Here is a 19,797-nt window from a genome sequence, read left to right on the forward strand (position 1 = left end):
GTTTGGAATTTTTACAGCGCACAATGCAAAAATGAACTACAAACAAGAATGGTACAAAAATCTCCATAGATGAATAGATTCCACAAATGCGGAGATGCTCCTAAGTAGGAGAACTAGCATAGTTACGCAGACTTCCTTAGTTTTCCTAAAGTTAAAAACTTGGCGGAGACATGCTGTGATGGATACAAATATTACACAATTTTTATTATTGACAATTTTAATCAAGGAAACCTTGAACTTTCTTTGAAGTGTAGGCACTTTGTAAGTATTCAACTTCTTCCTTGGTCAACTCAATTTCACAAGCAGCAACACTCAATTCTACATTTGCTTCCTTAGTTGCTCCAATGATTGGACTTGCAACTCCTGGCTTTGCTAATAACCAAGCGATGGCAATTTGAGCGGGAGTGTAGTTTCTCTTTTTAGCAATTTCTGAAACTCTTCTCATTGTTTCTTTGTCGCCTTCTGTCAATTGCTCAATCATTTGTTTTTGGAAGAAATCAGAGGTTGATCTTTTGGATTCTCCTTCAATTCGTTCAGTTTCGACAAAGTCATGAGCTCTAGCTAACATTCCATTAGAGAGAGGACCCCAAGGAGTGAGAGAAACCTTTTGATCGACACAGAGTGGTACCATTTCTCTTTCCTCTTCTCTGTAGAGTAAATTATACAGATTTTGCATGGAAATAAACTTGGTTAAACCTTTAGTTTCAGCATAATGTTGAGCTTTAGCAAATTGCCAAGCAAACATTGTAGAAGCGCCAATGTATCTGACCTTTCCTGACTTAACAAGTTCATGAAGAGTTTGCATGGTTTCTTCAATTGGAGTATCCTTATCCCAACGATGAATAATATACAAATCAATATCTGAAACCATTAGTTTAGAATAAAACAAAGCAGAATAACTTACAATCAGTTCCCAATCTTTCCAAAGAGTCCTCAACAGCTTGCAAAATATGCTTTCTTGAAAGACCATGAGAATTAGGTTTCTTTTCCTTGCTAAGCAAAAGTATTTTTTGTTCACCTGATTTGTCAACTGGACCAAAAACTTTGGTAGCAATCACAACTTGTTCTCTTGGAATGTTGTTTTCCTTAATAAATTTACCCAAGATTCTTTCACTATCTCCATTGCTATAGATATTGGCAGTATCAAAGAAGTTGATTCCCAAGTCCCAAGCTTTCTTAAGAATTGGCATTGAGGCACTTTCGTCCAATACCCAATCTGCAAATTTTGGAGAACCGAAACTCATACAACCCAAGCTGAGTTGAGAAACCTTCAAACCAGAATTACCCAAGTTAACGTATTTCATATTGATTATTTTATCAGATTGATCGCTTGATATTTTTACAAGTTTAGATAAACAAAACGAATGTATTAATTATTTTGTTTTTTTGTGTTTTGAAATTGATTTTTGGTTTTGAATCGTTTGGAATTAAAGGTGAAAATTTGTGCTATGAATTTGTACGCGCATGATTAAGGATTTGCAACTTGTTGTTTCATATGGTTGCGAACAATGTTAGTGCGTACAAATTTAATGGACCTCGTAATAAATATATCGAAATGTTTTACATTCTCCACATGCTCTGTATTCATAATGTTCCTGATCTGAATTTAAAATTAACAAAGAAATGCCAGTTAATATTGTAAAGTATTTAAGTTTGAAATTTACACACAAAACCTTGTCAATGTTCAATTGGCAATCAGAATAAAATGTCTCTATCATACTCTCCTTCTGCCGCTGGTCTAAACCACAAACGCTTCACTCCCGATAATCCACTCATCATTGTTAGGAGGGTCAGAGCACCAACTGATGATCGGCCCAATATCAATGCTCAATTGGCTCCAATATTTGGACCTCTAGGAGTTTCTCCAAGAAGGGTAGGAGATCAATTGGCAAAATTTGTAAAATCTTTGAATTGGACAGCCAAGCACATCCGTGTTCGATTCATAATTAAAACATTTTCACAATTAGATTTGGAATTGGCAGAACATTCACCACTGACGATTATTTCGAATTTAGCAGAGCCTCAACAAGTAGCTTTGGGAACTTATGCAATTCATGATGGAAATTTAACGTTTGATCAAGTGATTCAAATTGCACAGAGTAAAAAACCAAGTAAGACTGCAAGAAATTTGACAGCAAAAGTGAAGGAAGTTTTGGGAACTTGTGTGAGTATTGGATGTACAGTGAATGGAGAGGAGCCACGAATGGTCTTGATGCAAATCAATAATGGAAGTACTGCCTATCAAATTCCAGAAAGTAATAGCTCAGATAAATGAGAAAATCAAAATACTACAACTTTAATTGAGCTTTCGAATTTTTAAACATAAGAATTGATAATTCCTAAATTATTTACTAACTAACGCCAGTACCCAGAAATATCTCAGTAGTTACTATTAGAATTCTTAGTGTTCTTTATTTTTGAAAAATTTTTATCAAGATGAACTTGGGAAAACAAGTTCAAAAATACTAAGAGAAAAAAATGGCGCAACATCATTTGGTGGTTCTTATTCATGGATTGCAAGGTAATACAGGCCATATGAAGTTTATGGAGGATCGGTTCAAAAAATTGAATCAAGAGGAAGAGTATCGGGAGGAAAATTATATAGTTTTTAATATGAAAGCAAATGACGATAAGGATACTTGGTCAAATAATTGGAGTAAAACAGGTGATGGTATTCAGAATGGAGGGGATCGATTGATTTCCGAATTAAAGGAAAGAATTGAGGGAAAGGTGGATGAGTTTGATGAAAAAGTTGAACACAAGATTTCATTTGTTGGTTCTTCTTTGGGAGGATTGTACTGTAGATATGTAATGGGTTCATTGTTTGATAATGAAAAAGAAAAGATTGTTGTTCAGCTAAAGGAGAAGTGTTTTATTTTCCAATTGGAAAATTATGTAGCCATGGCATCTCCTCTCATTTCTGTCAGATGCCTTGTGAGCACATTCTTTCACTATGGAATGAAAGCATTTTTTTATAAGGGAACGGGAAATGAAATGCTGTTGGATGATTCTAATCAATCAGAGGAAGCAATGATTTGTAAATTAGCCTCCCCAAAACTCAATTATTATCAGGCATTGAAATCATGTAAGAGGAGAATTGCTCTCTGCAGTTGTAAAAAGGATGAAACGAAAGTGGCCTATCAGTCTTCTGCCATAGCCCCATACAGAGATATTTCAGATAATCAGACAGATAAGAGTAAGCCTCTACCTCATTTAAAATCCAAACTAGTTAAAAGTGTATGTTATGATGAAGAAGGAGCTTTCATTGAGGATTTAAAAAACGTAGACAAGTCACGATTCTATTTCAATGGCGATTCAAAGGCAACATGGATTGCGAAACTGATTTCAAACTTAAGACAAATGAGCTGGATGAGAGCAGATGTAGATTTGTATCATGCACAAGCAGCTATCGTGAATGAAAACAGATCAGAAATAGCAGATCTTGTCCTTAAATTATGGACTTTATAGCATCACTGAATACAGCCTGAGAACATATTCCAAAATCTCAATTTCATTGCTTTTAAATTTGACATGATTGTCCTCTTATTCCTTCTATTTTCGTGCAGAAAAGGGCAAAAGTTGGGGTCTGTGAGGATCGAACTCACGACCTTAGGATTATGAGACCTACGCGCTACCGACTGCGCCAAGACCCCGACACATTATATACCTATTACAGTTTCTTCATTAACCTTAACTGAGTTCCTAGGTTTACCTAATAGGAACAGTTTTATGAATATTGACAATTAATGTATGAATTGGGTTGATATTTCAATAATGTGATATGATTTATAATAAACTTTTGTTAAACAATTAATCCACACATGGCAACAATTGCAATTACAATCAAAGACAATGAAAATGAACCAGTTGTTGAATTTTGTCTTCCAGTGGATGTAGAACCAGCTCCAATACTAACACTTCCACCACCAATGACTTCAGTATCCAAGTATTTACCTTTTACAAAAATATATACTGAACTCTTGCTTGTTTGAGAGTTGAGTGATAATCCAGAGAATGTAACCTTTCCATCAGTCAATTGTCTAGTACTAACTCCATTCAATGTAACACTAGAATCATCTAAACTCAAAGTGACTGGCATTGAATAATTCACATTCGAAAAGGTAACATCAAGTGAGAACACTTCTCCAGAATTAAACGAAACCTTTGGCAATTTGGCAGTCAAATAGTGATCTGGTGAGCAACTCTGAGTAATTGCATATCTTGCCATACAACCTCCATCAGTTCCACAAGAGATCACCAAAAACAACTTATTATATGGAGAAATACTTGCAGACTTGGCATCTAATCCTGAACAAGCCACTGGAAACATGGTTGAGTAAACAGAAGAAGCACTCTTACCAGAGACATACTTGTTATATTCAACTTCAGAGTAGGTATCATAGTAGAATGAGCTGTTTTGTTGTGGAGAATCGATGTATAAATTTAATCTTTCAAAGTGACTTCCTGCACTACATGTCAAATTTCTGACATGAGCTTGATATTGTTTTAATGGAACTGGACATTGAGAGTTGCCAGAGCAAAGACATTTATCACAGCTGCAGGCGTTAGAGTTGTGGATAGTAAAAAGGAGAGCAATGAGAGCAAGTAAAAGAATGACAGCTTTCATATTTTTTTTGAATGAATTAAATGTCAAAATGCCTGAGAGTCACATTTCAATATGATGCAATTATTCTTGAAAAGGTAAACGCTCTTTTTTGAGTATTTGCAAAGAATTTTGTGAATGAATCTCATTTGTAAACTTTGTATCTACAGTTTCGAATAAAAATAATATGACCTGGTTCCTATTAGAACATTAACTTGCTTTCGTTTTGAACTTTCTTCATCAATTCAAAGCTTCTTGATGTTTACATCTTCTATCGAATAAAAATAAAAACTCTTCTGAAATTCAACACAATATTTTTCTTTACAATTAGAAATAATTGATAAGAATCGGGAAGGAATGTTATTATTTTGAAATTGATTGCATTGGAAACAATTAAATCACCGCACTGAATAATGAAATATTTAAACGGACTATTTTTAAAATAAATTTTTAAAATTAAAAAAAATAGATAACACCCAACACTTTTGATAACTGACACATTTTTACATCATCATGATGAAATTACACCGAAGACATAATTCTTCCACCATCAACCTAGAACAACTAAGTCAAACTTACGAATTTCCATTTGAAGCTATTTTTGATGTTCCGGAAGCTAAAGAGGAATTTAGATTATATCTCAAAAAAGAACACAATGAAGAACCATTTATGTTTTTTGAAGATGTTGAAGAATTTAAAAGATTGAAATTTGAAGAAAACAAAACTAAAAAGGCAATCACAATTTTAAAAACCTACATTTTACCAAATAGTCAACACGAAATTAATATTTCAAGTCAACAAAGACAATCAATTATTGAAGAATTTGAGAAGGTTTCACAATTGTTGAATGATAAGCATTTATTGGTTAATGAAGGTATTTATGATGAGGTTCAAACAAGTGTATTCTATAGTTTGAAGAATGACAATTATCCAAGATTTACCTCATCGACACATTTCAAGAATTTCATCAAGCACAAGGATGCTGCATTTATTTCATCAATTGCAGTTAAAAAATCAACCAAATATATGGAATATATTCCTAAATTTGATGGATTAGTTACAGATAGAGATATTACATTCTTTTCATTTATGAGTTTCAATTTTGATATGGATGTTTGGGATGAAGTTAATATTGGTATGTTTTATGAACGAATTATTATGATTGAAATTATTAAAATGTGATAATTAGCAAAGGGTGGTAAGAGAGCTTGTTACATGTCTAAAAAGGAATTCCATTTCAATGATAAATCAATTGAATCATTGACTGAACATAATCATTTCCAAAAAGAGAATGGAAAGTTGTTAAAGCAAGTATTTATTTTGCCATGTACTAAGGAAGAAGCCTTTACAGTGTTTTCACATACCCATCTAAGAAAGGAAATTATGGGACTTGAAGGCATTAATCAAATAGATTTTATACCAATTTCACCTCAAAACAAGTATGCCCATTCGATTACTCATTTACAAATTAATATGAAAGGATTTTCATGGATTTTAAAACCTAGAGATGCTGTCGTTGCCTTGACATCTGTTGTTGATACAAAGAGAGGTTGCTATTCCCTCATGTTGAAATCAACGGAATCAACCCAAATGCCTGAAAAGAAAACTCATGTAAGAGCTCAAATGTTGACCAGTGGATTTTTTACAGATTGTTCTCCAACGGATGAAATCATCTCATACAAGGAACAAAAGAAGAGATTAAGGTCTCCTCAAGCTGAATCATCCCAGAAAAATAATGCTAGCTCTTCATCACTTTCTAGACATAGCTCTTCATCACTCTCTAGACATAGCTCAACATCAGAAGAAGACGAAACCGAAAGTGAAGAATCATTTGGAAATGTTGAACATGCATGCAAATTGATTTTGGTTTCTTATATTGATCTCAAAACTTTACAATCAGATTTTATTAGAAAGAAAGTTATTAGTGCTAAAAACAAACATTGCTATACCAATTTCCTCTCAGCAATTCAAGAACAACGCCAATATGGGTTTAAGAGACCTAAATTCTCTGAGGGTCTACTAGAAACTCTTGATGCATTTAAATCGACTTACTTGATAGATACACATGCTGAAATAACTTGGAATATGGAAGAAGAAGATGCTGAATCTTCTATGCACGAATTGATACACTGAGATGGCTCTTGTTAAAAATAAATAGTAAAAGAATACATTCCTTTATTAAGTTTACAGTAGAGGTTCATGATTGAAATATCACAAGTACACCGTTGTTGTTTCAAGGTTAATTTCGATATTAAGGTTAATGGAGAAACTGGAAAAGGTATATAATGTGTCGGGGTCTTGGCGCAGTCGGTAGCGCGTAGGTCTCATAATCCTAAGGTCGTGAGTTCGATCCTCACAGACCCCATCTTTTTTGCATCCTTTAATTTCCAACAATGAGTGGACAATAAGTCCATAATTACACAACTTTCAGGATAATCCTTAAAACATCAACTTCAATCAGTGAAATATGTTAATAACCCTTAGGTCAACCTTGATGTATTTCTAAAACTGTCACTTCACTTTAGCATAGTACTTTTTAATGTATTTTGCGTTAAAATGAGGCGCAAGTGCAGATAGGAACACTATCTCAATCCCTCTTTCAACTCTTCTGCAAAATGAAATCTTGGGTTTAGTGATTTTCCAAAAACAAATAGACGGATATGTCAGAAATTTGTTATTAATAATGTTAGGGACCATGGTCTAGTGGTATGATTTTTGCTTTGGGTGCGAGAGGCCGTGGGTTCGATTCCCACTGGTCCCCTTATCTTTTGTTTTAAAAGAAATCATTAAGGTACAGTTTTGCAAACCTCAGTAATATTTTTAGAACATTTCAATTCCAAAATTGTAAAATGTCTAGCAAATCTAGGTTTCGATCCTAGGACCTATGGGTTATGAGCCCATCGCGCTTCCGCTGCGCCAATTTGCTTTGCATTTCTTTTCTTAAAGTTTTTATTCTAATTGATATTGGCCAAGTGATGAAAGTGAATTGAGGCAACATTAGCTTTTCACTTTGCAAAGATAAAATTTATTCAAGATTGGAAGAGAAATTTGTGGAATTATTCTATGAAGGAATTACAGTATTATTTATTGTTGTCCTGAAACAGCTTTCCATGAAGGTCTTGATGAAATCTTTTCCCACCAAGCTTTAACAAGTGGACGATCCAACAATAAATTACCCAATCCAATAGCGAACAACAAGTTTCCATATGGTAAGTGATACAAATCGGCTAAGGTGAATTGATTTCCACCAATGAATTCTTGTTTAGCCAACACTTTTTCATAGGCATCCAAATTGAGTGCTAACTTTTCACTCAATTGTTTGACACGAGCTTCATCAGCAGCTCCATATCCCATCATTCCCTTAAATAACTTTTCGAAAACTAAACCAGAAGCATTTGAATCAAAGTAAGCAGTTTCAATGGAAGCACCTTGTTCGAATAGACCCAAAGCTTTGAGCTCAGTTGGAATGAGTTCAGTTCCTTGGCTCTTATGTTTGGCTTCCAAGTAACGACAGATAGCACGAGATTCATAAATCAAGAACCCATCATCTTCCAAGACTGGAATGACACCAAATGGATGCTTTTCCAAGTAGGATGGTGACTTGTGTTCTCCCTTCATTAAATCAACAGGAACAAGTTCATATTCTAAACCTTTCTCCTTGATTGTGGTCAAAACACGTTGAACGCAAGTTGATTGAGCAGCACCATAAATTTTGTAGACCATTTTGTTATTTGTTATTTGTAATAATACAGTAAAGTTGTTTTTTTGTGATTGAAAATGCATAATCATTAGTGTGAATGCCATTTATGGTGGATTCTGTATCCGAAACCAAAGCGCTGTCGTGAGCACTAATTATTGATCTGTGGAATTTGCGCAAGAAATGAGTGCCATTTCATCCTCTTGGATACTTCAAAATCATGTGAGAGAATGATATTTGTACAATTTTAAATATTAAGAATACGAATCAACGGATTGAGTAATAGCATACACCCATTTCCTTAAATTCTAAAACATGTACTGGAATAAATGATTTATCTTACTTATTTCAAAGCAGTTGATGGCTACGGCCATATCACGATGAATGCACCTCATCCCGTCCGATTTGAGAAGTTAAGCATCGTCGAGCCACATCAGTACTGAGGTTGGAGACAACTTGGGAACCTGTGGTGCTGTAGTCTTTTGTCACTTATTTGTTTTATTCATTAGTTTAAAGTTGCCACCTTAATTGAAAGTCTAGTTTGCTTCTCACATTCTTTCCAATATTCCAAACACCTTCTTTGGATTCAATCATTGACTGAACTGCTCCATCATAAAAATGATTTATTAAGATTCGCTACATGTTCAATATCAATAGTTGAACAAGGCATTAAAATTTATTAAAATACCACAAACATTTTGTCATTCTTCACTCCACAACCAACAGAATAAATACTGTGTGCCTTATGCAATTCTCAAAACCATCTTTCTCGGCCAATTGGCTTTGATCGAGTGTAGTATCTGTTCTTTTCAGTTTAATAGCTGAAAGCAGCTCACGGGTTGCATCTACTATTAACTCAATTTTTTGTAGGGATCAGGGTTTGAGCTTAATTGCTCACTTTGATTTGGTTTCAATCAGACATTGCACAAACCGTCAGATTAGGAGCCACCTAACTCTTTTAATTAATTGAAAATCATTGTTCAAATACAATCTCAATGAGTTTTTCCGAGCATGTATGATGATAAATTAAACATGATGAGAGAGACTCACAACAGTCCATCAACCACTTAAGCAAGATGAAGTTTAGGAAGTCCAACACAAGAAATTGATGTTTTGGGTTTGTGTGAAAATAAACTACTATATATTATAGTTGTAAATTGCCAAGCCGTTTCAGCAATTTTTTAAAAAGGTAACACGTGGTTCTCATCATCATTTTTAATATTCTTGATGAATACTCAATATTATTGGACAATCTTTTCAGAATAGATAATAGACATGTTGGAGAGGATAATGATATAAAATAAGTAACATGGCATAAAAAGTTGAGTGATAAAGAAGCAAAAGTTGCAGAAGGTGGGATTTGAACCCACGAAGCTTGCGCAGTAGAACTTGAGTCTACCCCCTTTGACCACTCGGGAACCCCTGCTTCATGTCATTGAACTAAATGTTGGTAATATATAATACTACCATCATTACTGAGCTCGTTCGTATTGTTTTGGAGTTAGATTTCTCTAGACCTTGTTATGACTTTTTCAGCCCTCTAATGACCTAATAATACACTAAATCCAGAACGGAATCTATTCGGATAATGAATCTTTCTTTTGATTCAATCGCAAATACAGACAATTTCACATCTAATGCAATAATTTTGCTCCTTTATCATGAATGAATAGTGCAAGAATTCTTCATCTGTTCTAACAATAACTCCACTCAAAATAAAATTCTCAAAATTTAAACACATTACGACGGATCATTTACATTAAATTCTTGTTGATTAATACTACTTGAATTGTGGTTACTACTACTTGGAAGTACAAACAATTTCATTGACTTTCAAATTGGATTTGTTTTGCATTTTTTTGAACCAGAAAATTATCAACAAAATATTAACAACGATATCTCCTTGTTAATGAAAGATTTTTAACATCTTTCCAAATAATAAGAATAATAATTTAATAATTTTTTTGAATTTATTGTGGTGCACCCATACCGTATGGTAGAGTGAAACATTTATCTGTATGACTTTTGGAAACGAGCTCTAGCCTTACGACCACCGAACTTCTTTGGTTCTCTTCTTCTTGGATCAGCAACGAGGAGGGATCTATCGAATTCCAACAAAGCTTGCTTGATTTCTCTCTTTTGAGCTTCATCAACATACTTTTGATAGTAAGAGACGAGACCCTTGCAGATAGCTTGTCTGATAGCATAGACTTGAGAAACCTTACCACCACCTCTGGTTCTGATTCTGATGTCAACACCCTTGAATTTATCCTTACCCAACAAGAGAACAGGTTCGAAAAGCTTGAATCTCAAGATTTCTGGTTGGATGTGTTCGAGTGGAGTACCGTTAACTTTGATGAGACCTTGACCCTTTCTACATTGGGCAACGGCAATAGCAGTCTTCTTCTTACCGAAGGTTTGAACGAGTTCAGCAGACATGGCGTTTAGTTATTTTTTTTCAACAAAATTTCCAAATTTTTGCGGTTTACCACTCACTGGTTGGTATTACAATAAAAATTTTGTACCTGCAAAAGCACCTTGTCCAGCTGCGACGAACAATAATAAAAAGGCAACACGCTTGCCCTTTACCATCATAATTATTTAAAATTTAATGAATATGTTATCTTACTAACAACATTGTTATGCTCTGAAGGCTTATTCTTAATAGCTTCCAATATCCTTCTCATCAGTCGATATAGTGTCATCTAAATGTTTTTAATTAATTTAATTCTTTAATAATTAAAATCAAAGGGAGGAACATCATCAAGATGATGACGAGGATTATCAGTCGAACAACAAATAATAGGAAGGAGAGCTTCAAATAGGCTTTCATCTTCATGCATCCAAGCTGGTAATAACATTGAATCATCAACCTTCCTATCTTCCTCTTCTTCATCAAATAGGGAAATATTATGGTGTTTCAAGTAATCTTCAAACACCTGACAATCATCCAAATGTTCATAAGGTTCCCAAGTCTCATCTGGATAACCCAACCATTGAATATGATACAAGTAGGATTTTCTAGATTGATCACTTCCCTTGAATACTTTTTCATGGTCAACAATAACCTTGATGGTATATTCCTCTGTGGTTGGTTTGGGTTCATACTGTTGATATTCCTCTTCATCACTTTCCTCTTGTTTATCATCACCACATTCATTGAAGAGGGCATAATTTCTCTTGATAGGTTTTCTCTTCTCTGTGAGGATTAAACTCTGGTCAAGGCAATCATCACCAAGCTTCTTCTTCATTCTCTGGCTTTGATAGTAGGGATGGTCAGCTTTGAAAGCATTGAGTGCTTGCCTTTGTCCCATTCCACAATAGACCTTGCTGTGTTTGAAATGTGAACGATGAGCAAAAAAGATGAAGGAAAATCTCTTCTGTTCATAATCATTGGAAGGCTCTTTGGATGATTGAACTGGGTTGTCTCCATCAGTGGGTTCTTGCTTTGGACAAGTATTGATAAGAGTTGGAGTATTATCATCAGCTTGAGGATTATTCAATGTTGGAGAAGAATTTTCACAAATTTTCACATCATCAACTTCAGTTTGGGAAGAATTGGCAAGTGGAAAACTTTGAGGACGAGTTGGAGAAACAGCATGACGATACTTGTTAGCTCTCAGCAAGACAACATCACCTGCTTGAATGTGGACAAGTGTTTTTGGAGTATGTTCATTCACTCGAATCAATTGAAGGGATCCACCTCCAAATTTTCCCATATAGAACATGGCAGAGATTCCCATATCATTTCTGTCACGATGATTTGTCTTTGGACGATTGACTTTATCTGTAGACTTATATGAGCCTTGGAATTTCTCCTTGACTGATTCATTTCTTGTTGGAATCATGTTGAAACATACAACTGGAGTTTGACCTCTTTCTGTCAATTTGGATAATTTAGCAAATAGTTTGGGATTTGCCAATTCCAAAATATGTTGAAAGGTATCATGTAAGAGAGCTTGTATCTGTTTCACTTTGGTATCAACTAGCTCAAATCGAAAGCTATCAGCACATTTGTATCCCATTGGCATATTCATTGTCCACCATCCAGAAAAGAAACTTCCCTTATCAATATCCTTTTCAGTAGCTAACCATTCACTCATCTCCCTACAAAGTTGAGTGCATTCTTCCAATAGACTTGGAGGCAATACTGATTTCAACAAGGCCATTTCAACCATTCCTTCTTTTGTGACGATAATAGTATTTGAGGAGATTTCTTTTGGAATGGTATCATTTACACCATATACTGATAGAATGGGTTCATTGGATTGAATATTATTTCCTTTAAGGAATTCCCATTCTTTTATCATTTTGTAAACTCTAGTTTTACCAGATTCATCTATGCTTTTCTCATTTTCCCAACACACTCTTGTTAAGGCTTGAGCTTTCAAAAATTGTTTCTTTCGTCTTCTGTGTTTGGGTTTCTTCTTGTCGTGCTGAGATACATGCAGTGGACCCATTTTTTGTGAGAAATTATTAAAACAACCATAAATCGTTTGAATTTATTACAATCTAATGTGAAAATCTGAGGATTCTCTTTGATTCTGAAATGAAAGAGTTGATGACGGTGAGCCGCGACTTGCAGTTGTCCTCAAATTTTTTGAATTGTTTATTTAAATAAATTAATTTTATGGAATAGTTAAGAAATTAAATATTTAATTGTTTATAATAAAATTATTGAACAGGAGTGGCAATATTTGTTGGATCCAATAAAGGAGCAGCACCAGGTATGGAGAAGAGTGGCTTGGCATAACTAAATGTAAGGAAGAAGAATAATGGGATTTGGAGAATTGCCACAATGAAAATGAAATAATTTCTTTTGGCTGTATTAGTATCCAACCTTAATCTCATACTATTGTCTGAGGAGTGAACACTAGATCTTCTCAAAGATTTAATCATGAAAGTAACCATCATAATTCCAAGGATTAATAAAGAAGGATAATAGGCATAATTTCCAAATAATAATGACAATACTAGAGTGATGATAATGCCAATATACTTGTAGCCAGAGAATGCAGCAACATCAAGTACACCCAAGCTGCTTTGAACACCCAAGGCATAAAATCCAAATTTCACAATGGCAATTTCCAAAAGTGATGTTATAAATCCTTTCATTCCGATACTGTACAACAATTCAGGTTTAAATTCCTTGTGTGCTCCCATAATAAAACAAACCAATAATACATAGGTAATATATCCCATCAATGGAATATACAAATCAGGGTCACTTAAATGACGTTCTTGAGTTTGATTTTGGTTATTATTATTGTATTCATAGCTTGTATCAAACTTTTTAAATGGGAATAAAACAAGGAGTAATTTTCTGCTCACATAACTATTAGTAACATTAAAATAACATTTAAGTCCATCAAACCATTGCCAATATCTACTAGTCACTTCATTAGTCTTTTCTCCTACACTTCCATATAATTGATTCACTCCCATGTTGATCATAAAATCAGCTGTTGGATTTTGAAAAAGATTAGCACCAGCTGATGTATTATTACCGAAAAATCCTCCAAATAAACCACCAAAACCTGGAGCATTCATTCCTTGATTATTCATCGAACCATCCATTGCTCCCGAAGAATTATCCATCATTTGTGGGGATGAAGCTCCTCCTATACTTCTCGAACTAAATCCAGAGTCAAAGAAATCAAGAGATTGTTGTGGTGTTGGTGAGGTTGGATCGAAAGAGCTTGGAAAGCTTCCAACATCATCGAAAAGGGCACTTCTACGATCGTTCATTTTTTTTAATTATTTAATTCTTATTGACACGTATTTGCTGTATCATCTCATTAACAAATAGAAAAAGAGTAAATAATGACAACGCTTTTGGTGCATTCTAACGAAAGCGATTTTGGAAAACGATGATTATAGATAATATAAAATGATTGAATATTGTTTATTCATTAATAAAATAAACACAAGCAGCGATAGATCAGTTGGTTAGATCGTAAGCCTAACACGCTTAAGGTCGCGGGTTCAAGCCCCGCTCGCTGTATCCTTTTACTATTAAATGACATCATTGATCTTTTTAGAGTGAGAAAAAGACTTAGATGCTATAGATGTGAAATAAGATCCATGCCATCTTTTAAGAATTGAACCTTTTGAGGTACAAGGATATAATTTATTGGTATGAAAGTAAACCAAATCTTTCGTTGTTGGTACTTGCATTTGAGCTTGCAAACATTTTGATAACCAAAGGAGGGATCAATAAAACTAGTGGAATAGACAGAGTACGGAAAAGATAACCATTCAAGAATCCATTATTTACAGTCATATCCTTCAAACTATCACTACATTCTTCATGGAGAGTGGTTGCAACACAATCCTTAACACTTGAATATTTCTTTACAAATCCTGGTTGACCATTAACTTGTAATTTTCTAGAGACTGTATCAAATGGATACAGTAAGAAATAGATTAAACTCTTAAAGAGATAACTTCTGGCAATAAACATGAGTTTACCCTTCAAGAATTCCTTTGGTTTACCAAGAGTTTCTGTCAATTGAGAGTAGAAATTCTTCATGCCTTGTTTTGTGACATCCTTCCAAGAACCAAAGAGTTTGCCCTTTTCTTGGACAACATTTTCCACATAGGCATTCAATAAATGAGTTGGTGTTGATACAAATACAGTTCTAAATAAGAAACCTCTATAGAAAGCATGTGAAATAATTGAAAAGAAACTTGCTTGTTCACCAGAGTTTTCCAATTCTTCCTTACTATCACTATACATTTGACGAATACAATCCAATAACCCTTTGAATTGGAATGTTTGTCCACCAATAAATTTACCATCCTCTGATCTATCAGCCATATAAACAATTTCAATTAAATCCAAAGGATACATGACAATATCTGTCAAGATTGAACTGATAGCAATCTTTAAATTATCATTTGAAACTCTTGTCAAGACATGTTTTTGCAAAATGTGTTGAACGGCAAGAGATGGAATATTCTTCACCAATGTATAAACCAAAGTCTTCCACAATGAAAACAATCCATCATCGGCAGCAATCAATGTTGGTGCACTAAACTTTTCATGGAAATAATTCAATTTATCGTGTTCGGGAATTTTAGAACATGATTGAGTTTGCAGAATAATTTGTGTTCGATAAAGTGGATGGATCATGAGTTGTGTTGCTGCTTTAGCACTCCATGATGGAAGCAGAGCATTCCTGGCAAAGAATAAAACTCGATCACCGTATGATGATGATGGCGGAGATGGAATGATTGAATTTCCGCTTAGAATATCAGCCAGTGCCATTTTTTTTGATTGTTTTTTAATTTTAGAAAGCAATTTGAAATTGGTTTTTAAATGCAATGATTCAATTTTGATTGGGTTTTAGTGAGCTGTTGAGAGGAGTGATTGATACATTTTCAAATTAATCAATTTATGGATGGATTATTGAAGATAGGGTTTGATTATTTCATTGGTGATGGAAATGAATTCGTTTTGGAGTTGTTTGTTGAATGTGAGTGAGCTTGGTTGTGCAATATGACAATCGTGGAAGTATTGGCCAGATATTCCATTCACACTCGAGGAGCAGGCAAGGTGGAGAGTGTTTTGAGATCCTTGTTCTACATTTTTGAAGAATAACAATTCAATGAGAGAAAATACAATCTTGAAGACAAGTGGCATTTGATTTGATGACATCAAGCCAGTTCTTATCGCACCTGGATGGCAACAATTGATTGTAATATTGGCATGTTTTGATTTGCTAATTCTTTCTTCATGAAAATGGAAAGTTTGATAAATATTGCACAGCTTAGAGAGACCGTACTGCTTGTTAACCTCAAATGAAGAAAGAAGTTTTGGAAGGAAGTTAATTCTTGGTTTTCCGTTTACATATTGCTTCATTGAATGGGTTTTTGTGGAGGATTGATAAAAATCATTCTCACTCACAAATTGATGAGCGTTGGAGGCAACAACGACAATTCTAGATCCATTTGGATTGTTTTCCATATTGCTCCACAACAGTTCAATTAACAAATGGTGAGCAATAGCATTCGAGAATACCATCTCCTCACATTCATATTTTGAATTGTATTTAATGTCACCAGAGAGGGATCCAGCATTATTAATTAAAACATCAACATGATCAACTTTTTTCAAAATTTCCACAGAGCAATCCTTAACACTTTCCAAATCATCCAAATTCAACTTGACAAACTCAAGAGTTCCACAATTTTTAACATTTTTGCATTCGTTGAGAATGTCTCTAATCATTTGTTTGGTCTTTTCCTCGTTTCTACAGGCCAAAATTACGCGAGCTTGTTTTTTAAATAATTCTATTGCTGTAAATCGTCCAATACCATTAGAGGCACCTGTTATTACAATATTCTTGTTTTTCAAATTTTGAGGAAGAAATTCCGAAGGTGTTCTTGGTCCATTCACTACATAAATTCGGAGTAAAATATAACCAACAATAATGATGGCACCAACAAGGAGCAGTGTAAGCATTTTTTTAGATTAATTGTAAAGTTGTCAACCAAGATGTTAATGTGAAAATTATTGTTGATGACTTCCGAAGAGAGATTGTGCTCTGGTGAGTGTCTTGCTCCAAAATAAATTTCTTAATAAACTTCCTTGATTGTCTGATGAAGTGGAAGATGAATCACTTGTCTTGACTGTTGAATTTTTGTCTACATTATGATTAGATGCAGTATCAGAAGGAGTTGCAGTAGATTCAGAAGGAGTGACATATTCTTGGCTACTTTCATATTTTGAAAGAATTTTCAATAATTGTTGAGTTGATTTTGGAGAAATCTTATTTGGAAATTGAATATTGAAATAAATGACCAAATCCCCAAATGTTTCATCCTCTGTTGGCATTCCTTCTCCTTTAACACTTTTCAAATGAATTAGAATATTCCTTCATATGAAATCTCTTAAACTTACACATGAAAATAATCTGGAGTAATTAAATTTTGACTATTATCAATTCTAACATCCAACTTTTTCACACCAAATAAATCAATTTGAAAAGAAACCAATTCACTTGTCAATGCTTCTTTCAGAGTAAGAGTATGAACATATTTCAAATGCTCCTGATCAGGTCCAACTCTCTCCAATTTTAAATCCTTTTCCTTCACTGGTTCCACAATTACAACCAAATCACCAGTTGATGAATTTCTATCCTTTACCTGATCATCAAATTCACCTTCTCCTTCAAAAACAATTCTTTTCCGATATTTAAATCCTCTGGGAATTTGTATTTCCCTCTCCACCAACATGGACATGGATTGTCCTTGAATTCTAACCTTCCGAATGAAGGTAATTAATTTGTTACAACCAAAATATAATTCCCTGAGAGTACATGGGAGAGAAACATAGATATCCAACACAGAATTGGTTCGGAATATTGGTGATTCTTCTATTTTAAAATTCATAATATTGAATCTTTCTAAAAACAAGTATTTAATGTTTTGGCAATTTTTTTCAATTTTAATAATTAATTTTAATAATTTAATCAATTATAATATCAATTAAGAAGTTCTTGAAGGGTTTATCGCGGATATCTAAAAACTCTATTACTGAATCTAATCTCAATCATTTTCCATCAACCACTTTAACAAGGTTTCCAAAACCTGAACGTATATCAGAAACTTACCTTAAATGGGTCAATCCAGCTTTCCTTTCTAGAAATAGTACAATAAAACAATTTCATTGACCTTTCCAATTCTGGGTTGTTAAAACGATCTCCCAAGTTCTCCTCAATTTCCAATACTTTCTCTAAATTTCCAACTTGTCCATCCTTTAATTTATCGCAATGAGTTCCTAAGATAACTATTGGAACATTTTTCACTTGCTCAATTTCCATAATTTCTTTTAAGGTTTCCTTTGCTTCCTCAAACCTATTTGTGTCTGCACAATCAACACAATAAACAATTCCACTCAAAACATTTGAATGCAAATCAGTAAGGTTATTTTTCCATTCTTTTTTTCCACAGGTATATCCACCATAATCATAAAGATGCTTAATTCGGACATGTTCAGTTTCGATCTGTGCTTGTTCTGCATTAATCATTTTCAATAAATTTGTTTTATCATATTCGGAATCAATTAACAATTAATTATAGAAAATTTAAGAAACTCTACCATAAACAATAGTTGGAGGATGGACAGAAATTCTGTTATTGAGCAGATAGCCAAAGATTGTTGATTTTCCTGAATTCGTTGGTCCGAGGAGGATAACATGATCGAGAAAGGAATGAGAGAGACCCATTTTTTTTAATGTTGTAAATAAGGTCCAACTGTTTACAATATATGATGTATTGAGATAGAGCTTATTCTCTAAAAGTATTCTTAGTGGTTTTTTGAATCGCCTGTTTGAACCAGATTTGTTTCTTCGTACAGGTAAGTATGAAGGACAAGTTGAAGGAGTGGCTATGAGGAAGGGCCTCAACCAGTTGTATTGTCCTAACAGTTAGAGATATTCATTTCAAATTAATGAATAAAATCAAGAATAATGTCATCTAATCGTCTCATTTGTAAAGCTCCATGTAAATTATGTTTAAAATCATTATTTGGAATTACAAAAAGAGGTAAATCAAACCTGTGAGTAATAAAACACTTTCTAGGTGAATTAGCTCCTATGGCTAAACAATTCAGTAATTCCTTCATATCAGAATCATGGGATGTATTCACAATATGATATTCATATGTTCTATTTGGATAGCTGTTGTCTTGGTTATTTATCATTACTTTCAATGTCTCTGTAATGAGAGAATTGATGATTAGTGCACAGTCTTTCTTTAATCTATTCAATTCTTTACGAATATTTGGATCTGTATTTCCTTGATATTTAACACCCAATTTTATCCTTTCCTGGAAAACATCCGGGTGAGTAAATATCAAAATTATTCTATAGCAAGTAAATTTAGAAAGTCTTTTACATTCATTGAAATAGGTATTCAAATATTGAAGATTATCATAATCAGATAACGAAAATGAGACTGCAACCACATCAGCCCAAGTGTCACAAGAAAAACAATTTGCAAAAAGCTCAAAACTCAATTGATTGGTTTTGTAAGGATAATTGCTAGTTTTTGTGGAATAAGCACATGTAAGATATCTTTGATTTGTGAACACAGGCTCAAAAAAACAAGTTCTCTTCACATTAAATTGACTTCCTCTTTCCAGATATGAACACAATGTTGGTAATACCAAATATGGATCCAATTTAAATCGATTTTCAAAATATTCCTCTCTAAAATTTGGTTGACTCCACAATTCCACTAATAATTCCGCCAAACTCATTCTCTCCATTTGATGTTCATGAAAATAATGAGGCAAATGTTTGCACAAATGATCACAAATAAATAATAATTCTTCACGTAACAATTTTTCATCCGATTGTTTGTATTTGTTGTAGGTTTCGTTGGTAGTAGTGCAAAATTCTGATAGATCTCCTCGATGAAGAGACATTATTTGATCAGCCAAGCCTTGAAAAATCACAACAGAAGGTCCTCCTGCAATTAGAAAATATTG

The 19,797-nt window shown here is 33.9% G+C and overlaps 13 protein-coding genes and 6 non-coding genes across 19 annotated transcripts; 6 read left to right on the top strand and 13 right to left on the bottom strand.

Moving 5' to 3' along the window:
• Positions 1–217: 217 nt before the first annotated feature.
• NAEGRDRAFT_62763 (uncharacterized protein) lies at positions 218–1,304 on the bottom strand (the record flags this gene model as incomplete). The annotated part of the gene is made up of 2 exons (XM_002682104.1): positions 218–861; positions 905–1,304. 2 exons carry the CDS (start codon positions 1,302–1,304, stop codon positions 218–220), a joined length of 1,044 nt encoding a protein of 347 aa, XP_002682150.1.
• A 521-nt stretch (positions 1,305–1,825) lies between these two features.
• NAEGRDRAFT_4914 (uncharacterized protein) lies at positions 1,826–2,257 on the top strand (the record flags this gene model as incomplete). The annotated part of the gene is made up of 1 exon (XM_002681950.1): positions 1,826–2,257. A coding segment is annotated over one exon (432 nt), but the record flags the coding sequence as incomplete, so codon positions are not given.
• Positions 2,258–2,478: 221 nt separating this feature from the next.
• NAEGRDRAFT_46001 (uncharacterized protein) lies at positions 2,479–3,468 on the top strand (the record flags this gene model as incomplete). Its single annotated transcript, XM_002681951.1, has 1 exon — positions 2,479–3,468. The coding sequence occupies one exon, from the start codon at positions 2,479–2,481 to the stop codon at positions 3,466–3,468; it is 990 nt and encodes a 329-aa protein (XP_002681997.1).
• A 112-nt stretch (positions 3,469–3,580) lies between these two features.
• Positions 3,581–3,653, bottom strand: NAEGRDRAFT_t56. Its single transcript has one exon. It is a non-coding gene; the product is annotated as a tRNA-Met (tRNA).
• A 149-nt stretch (positions 3,654–3,802) lies between these two features.
• Positions 3,803–4,627, bottom strand: NAEGRDRAFT_62766 (uncharacterized protein; the record flags this gene model as incomplete). Its single annotated transcript, XM_002682105.1, has 1 exon — positions 3,803–4,627. One exon carries the CDS (start codon positions 4,625–4,627, stop codon positions 3,803–3,805), a length of 825 nt encoding a protein of 274 aa, XP_002682151.1.
• Positions 4,628–5,119: 492 nt separating this feature from the next.
• NAEGRDRAFT_62767 (uncharacterized protein) lies at positions 5,120–6,736 on the top strand (the record flags this gene model as incomplete). The annotated part of the gene is made up of 2 exons (XM_002681952.1): positions 5,120–5,738; positions 5,793–6,736. The coding sequence occupies 2 exons, from the start codon at positions 5,120–5,122 to the stop codon at positions 6,734–6,736; spliced, it is 1,563 nt and encodes a 520-aa protein (XP_002681998.1).
• A 159-nt stretch (positions 6,737–6,895) lies between these two features.
• On the top strand, positions 6,896–6,968 carry NAEGRDRAFT_t44. Its single transcript has one exon. It is a non-coding gene; the product is annotated as a tRNA-Met (tRNA).
• A 324-nt stretch (positions 6,969–7,292) lies between these two features.
• On the top strand, positions 7,293–7,364 carry NAEGRDRAFT_t45. The gene has a single exon. It is a non-coding gene; the product is annotated as a tRNA-Pro (tRNA).
• Positions 7,365–7,457: 93 nt separating this feature from the next.
• Positions 7,458–7,529, bottom strand: NAEGRDRAFT_t55. Its single transcript has one exon. It is a non-coding gene; the product is annotated as a tRNA-Met (tRNA).
• A 158-nt stretch (positions 7,530–7,687) lies between these two features.
• NAEGRDRAFT_30189 (uncharacterized protein) lies at positions 7,688–8,326 on the bottom strand (the record flags this gene model as incomplete). The annotated part of the gene is made up of 1 exon (XM_002682106.1): positions 7,688–8,326. The coding sequence occupies one exon, from the start codon at positions 8,324–8,326 to the stop codon at positions 7,688–7,690; it is 639 nt and encodes a 212-aa protein (XP_002682152.1).
• Positions 8,327–9,645: 1,319 nt separating this feature from the next.
• NAEGRDRAFT_t54 lies at positions 9,646–9,726 on the bottom strand. Its single transcript has one exon. It is a non-coding gene; the product is annotated as a tRNA-Leu (tRNA).
• Positions 9,727–10,254: 528 nt separating this feature from the next.
• On the bottom strand, positions 10,255–10,739 carry NAEGRDRAFT_35163 (40S ribosomal protein S16; the record flags this gene model as incomplete). The annotated part of the gene is made up of 1 exon (XM_002682107.1): positions 10,255–10,739. The coding sequence occupies one exon, from the start codon at positions 10,737–10,739 to the stop codon at positions 10,311–10,313; it is 429 nt and encodes a 142-aa protein (XP_002682153.1). The 3' UTR covers positions 10,255–10,310.
• Positions 10,740–11,032: 293 nt separating this feature from the next.
• Positions 11,033–12,760, bottom strand: NAEGRDRAFT_46005 (uncharacterized protein; the record flags this gene model as incomplete). Its single annotated transcript, XM_002682108.1, has 1 exon — positions 11,033–12,760. One exon carries the CDS (start codon positions 12,758–12,760, stop codon positions 11,033–11,035), a length of 1,728 nt encoding a protein of 575 aa, XP_002682154.1.
• Positions 12,761–12,974: 214 nt separating this feature from the next.
• On the bottom strand, positions 12,975–14,048 carry NAEGRDRAFT_62771 (uncharacterized protein; the record flags this gene model as incomplete). The annotated part of the gene is made up of 1 exon (XM_002682109.1): positions 12,975–14,048. One exon carries the CDS (start codon positions 14,046–14,048, stop codon positions 12,975–12,977), a length of 1,074 nt encoding a protein of 357 aa, XP_002682155.1.
• A 182-nt stretch (positions 14,049–14,230) lies between these two features.
• Positions 14,231–14,304, top strand: NAEGRDRAFT_t46. The gene has a single exon. It is a non-coding gene; the product is annotated as a tRNA-Val (tRNA).
• Positions 14,305–14,414: 110 nt separating this feature from the next.
• Positions 14,415–15,570, bottom strand: NAEGRDRAFT_56845 (uncharacterized protein; the record flags this gene model as incomplete). The annotated part of the gene is made up of 1 exon (XM_002682110.1): positions 14,415–15,570. The coding sequence occupies one exon, from the start codon at positions 15,568–15,570 to the stop codon at positions 14,431–14,433; it is 1,140 nt and encodes a 379-aa protein (XP_002682156.1). The 3' UTR covers positions 14,415–14,430.
• A 138-nt stretch (positions 15,571–15,708) lies between these two features.
• On the bottom strand, positions 15,709–16,767 carry NAEGRDRAFT_30359 (uncharacterized protein; the record flags this gene model as incomplete). Its single annotated transcript, XM_002682111.1, has 2 exons — positions 15,709–16,086; positions 16,153–16,767. 2 exons carry the CDS (start codon positions 16,765–16,767, stop codon positions 15,709–15,711), a joined length of 993 nt encoding a protein of 330 aa, XP_002682157.1.
• A 48-nt stretch (positions 16,768–16,815) lies between these two features.
• Positions 16,816–18,334, bottom strand: NAEGRDRAFT_62774 (uncharacterized protein; the record flags this gene model as incomplete). Its single annotated transcript, XM_002682112.1, has 3 exons — positions 16,816–17,155; positions 17,206–17,567; positions 17,918–18,334. 3 exons carry the CDS (start codon positions 18,332–18,334, stop codon positions 16,816–16,818), a joined length of 1,119 nt encoding a protein of 372 aa, XP_002682158.1.
• Positions 18,335–18,753: 419 nt separating this feature from the next.
• NAEGRDRAFT_62775 (uncharacterized protein) lies at positions 18,754–19,734 on the bottom strand (the record flags this gene model as incomplete). Its single annotated transcript, XM_002682113.1, has 1 exon — positions 18,754–19,734. One exon carries the CDS (start codon positions 19,732–19,734, stop codon positions 18,754–18,756), a length of 981 nt encoding a protein of 326 aa, XP_002682159.1.
• Positions 19,735–19,797: the final 63 nt, after the last annotated feature.

Source organism: Naegleria gruberi, assembly GCF_000004985.1.
Source record: "Naegleria gruberi genomic scaffold NAEGRscaffold_4, whole genome shotgun sequence".
NCBI classification, from domain to species: domain Eukaryota; phylum Heterolobosea; class Eutetramitea; order Acrasida; family Naegleriidae; genus Naegleria; species Naegleria gruberi.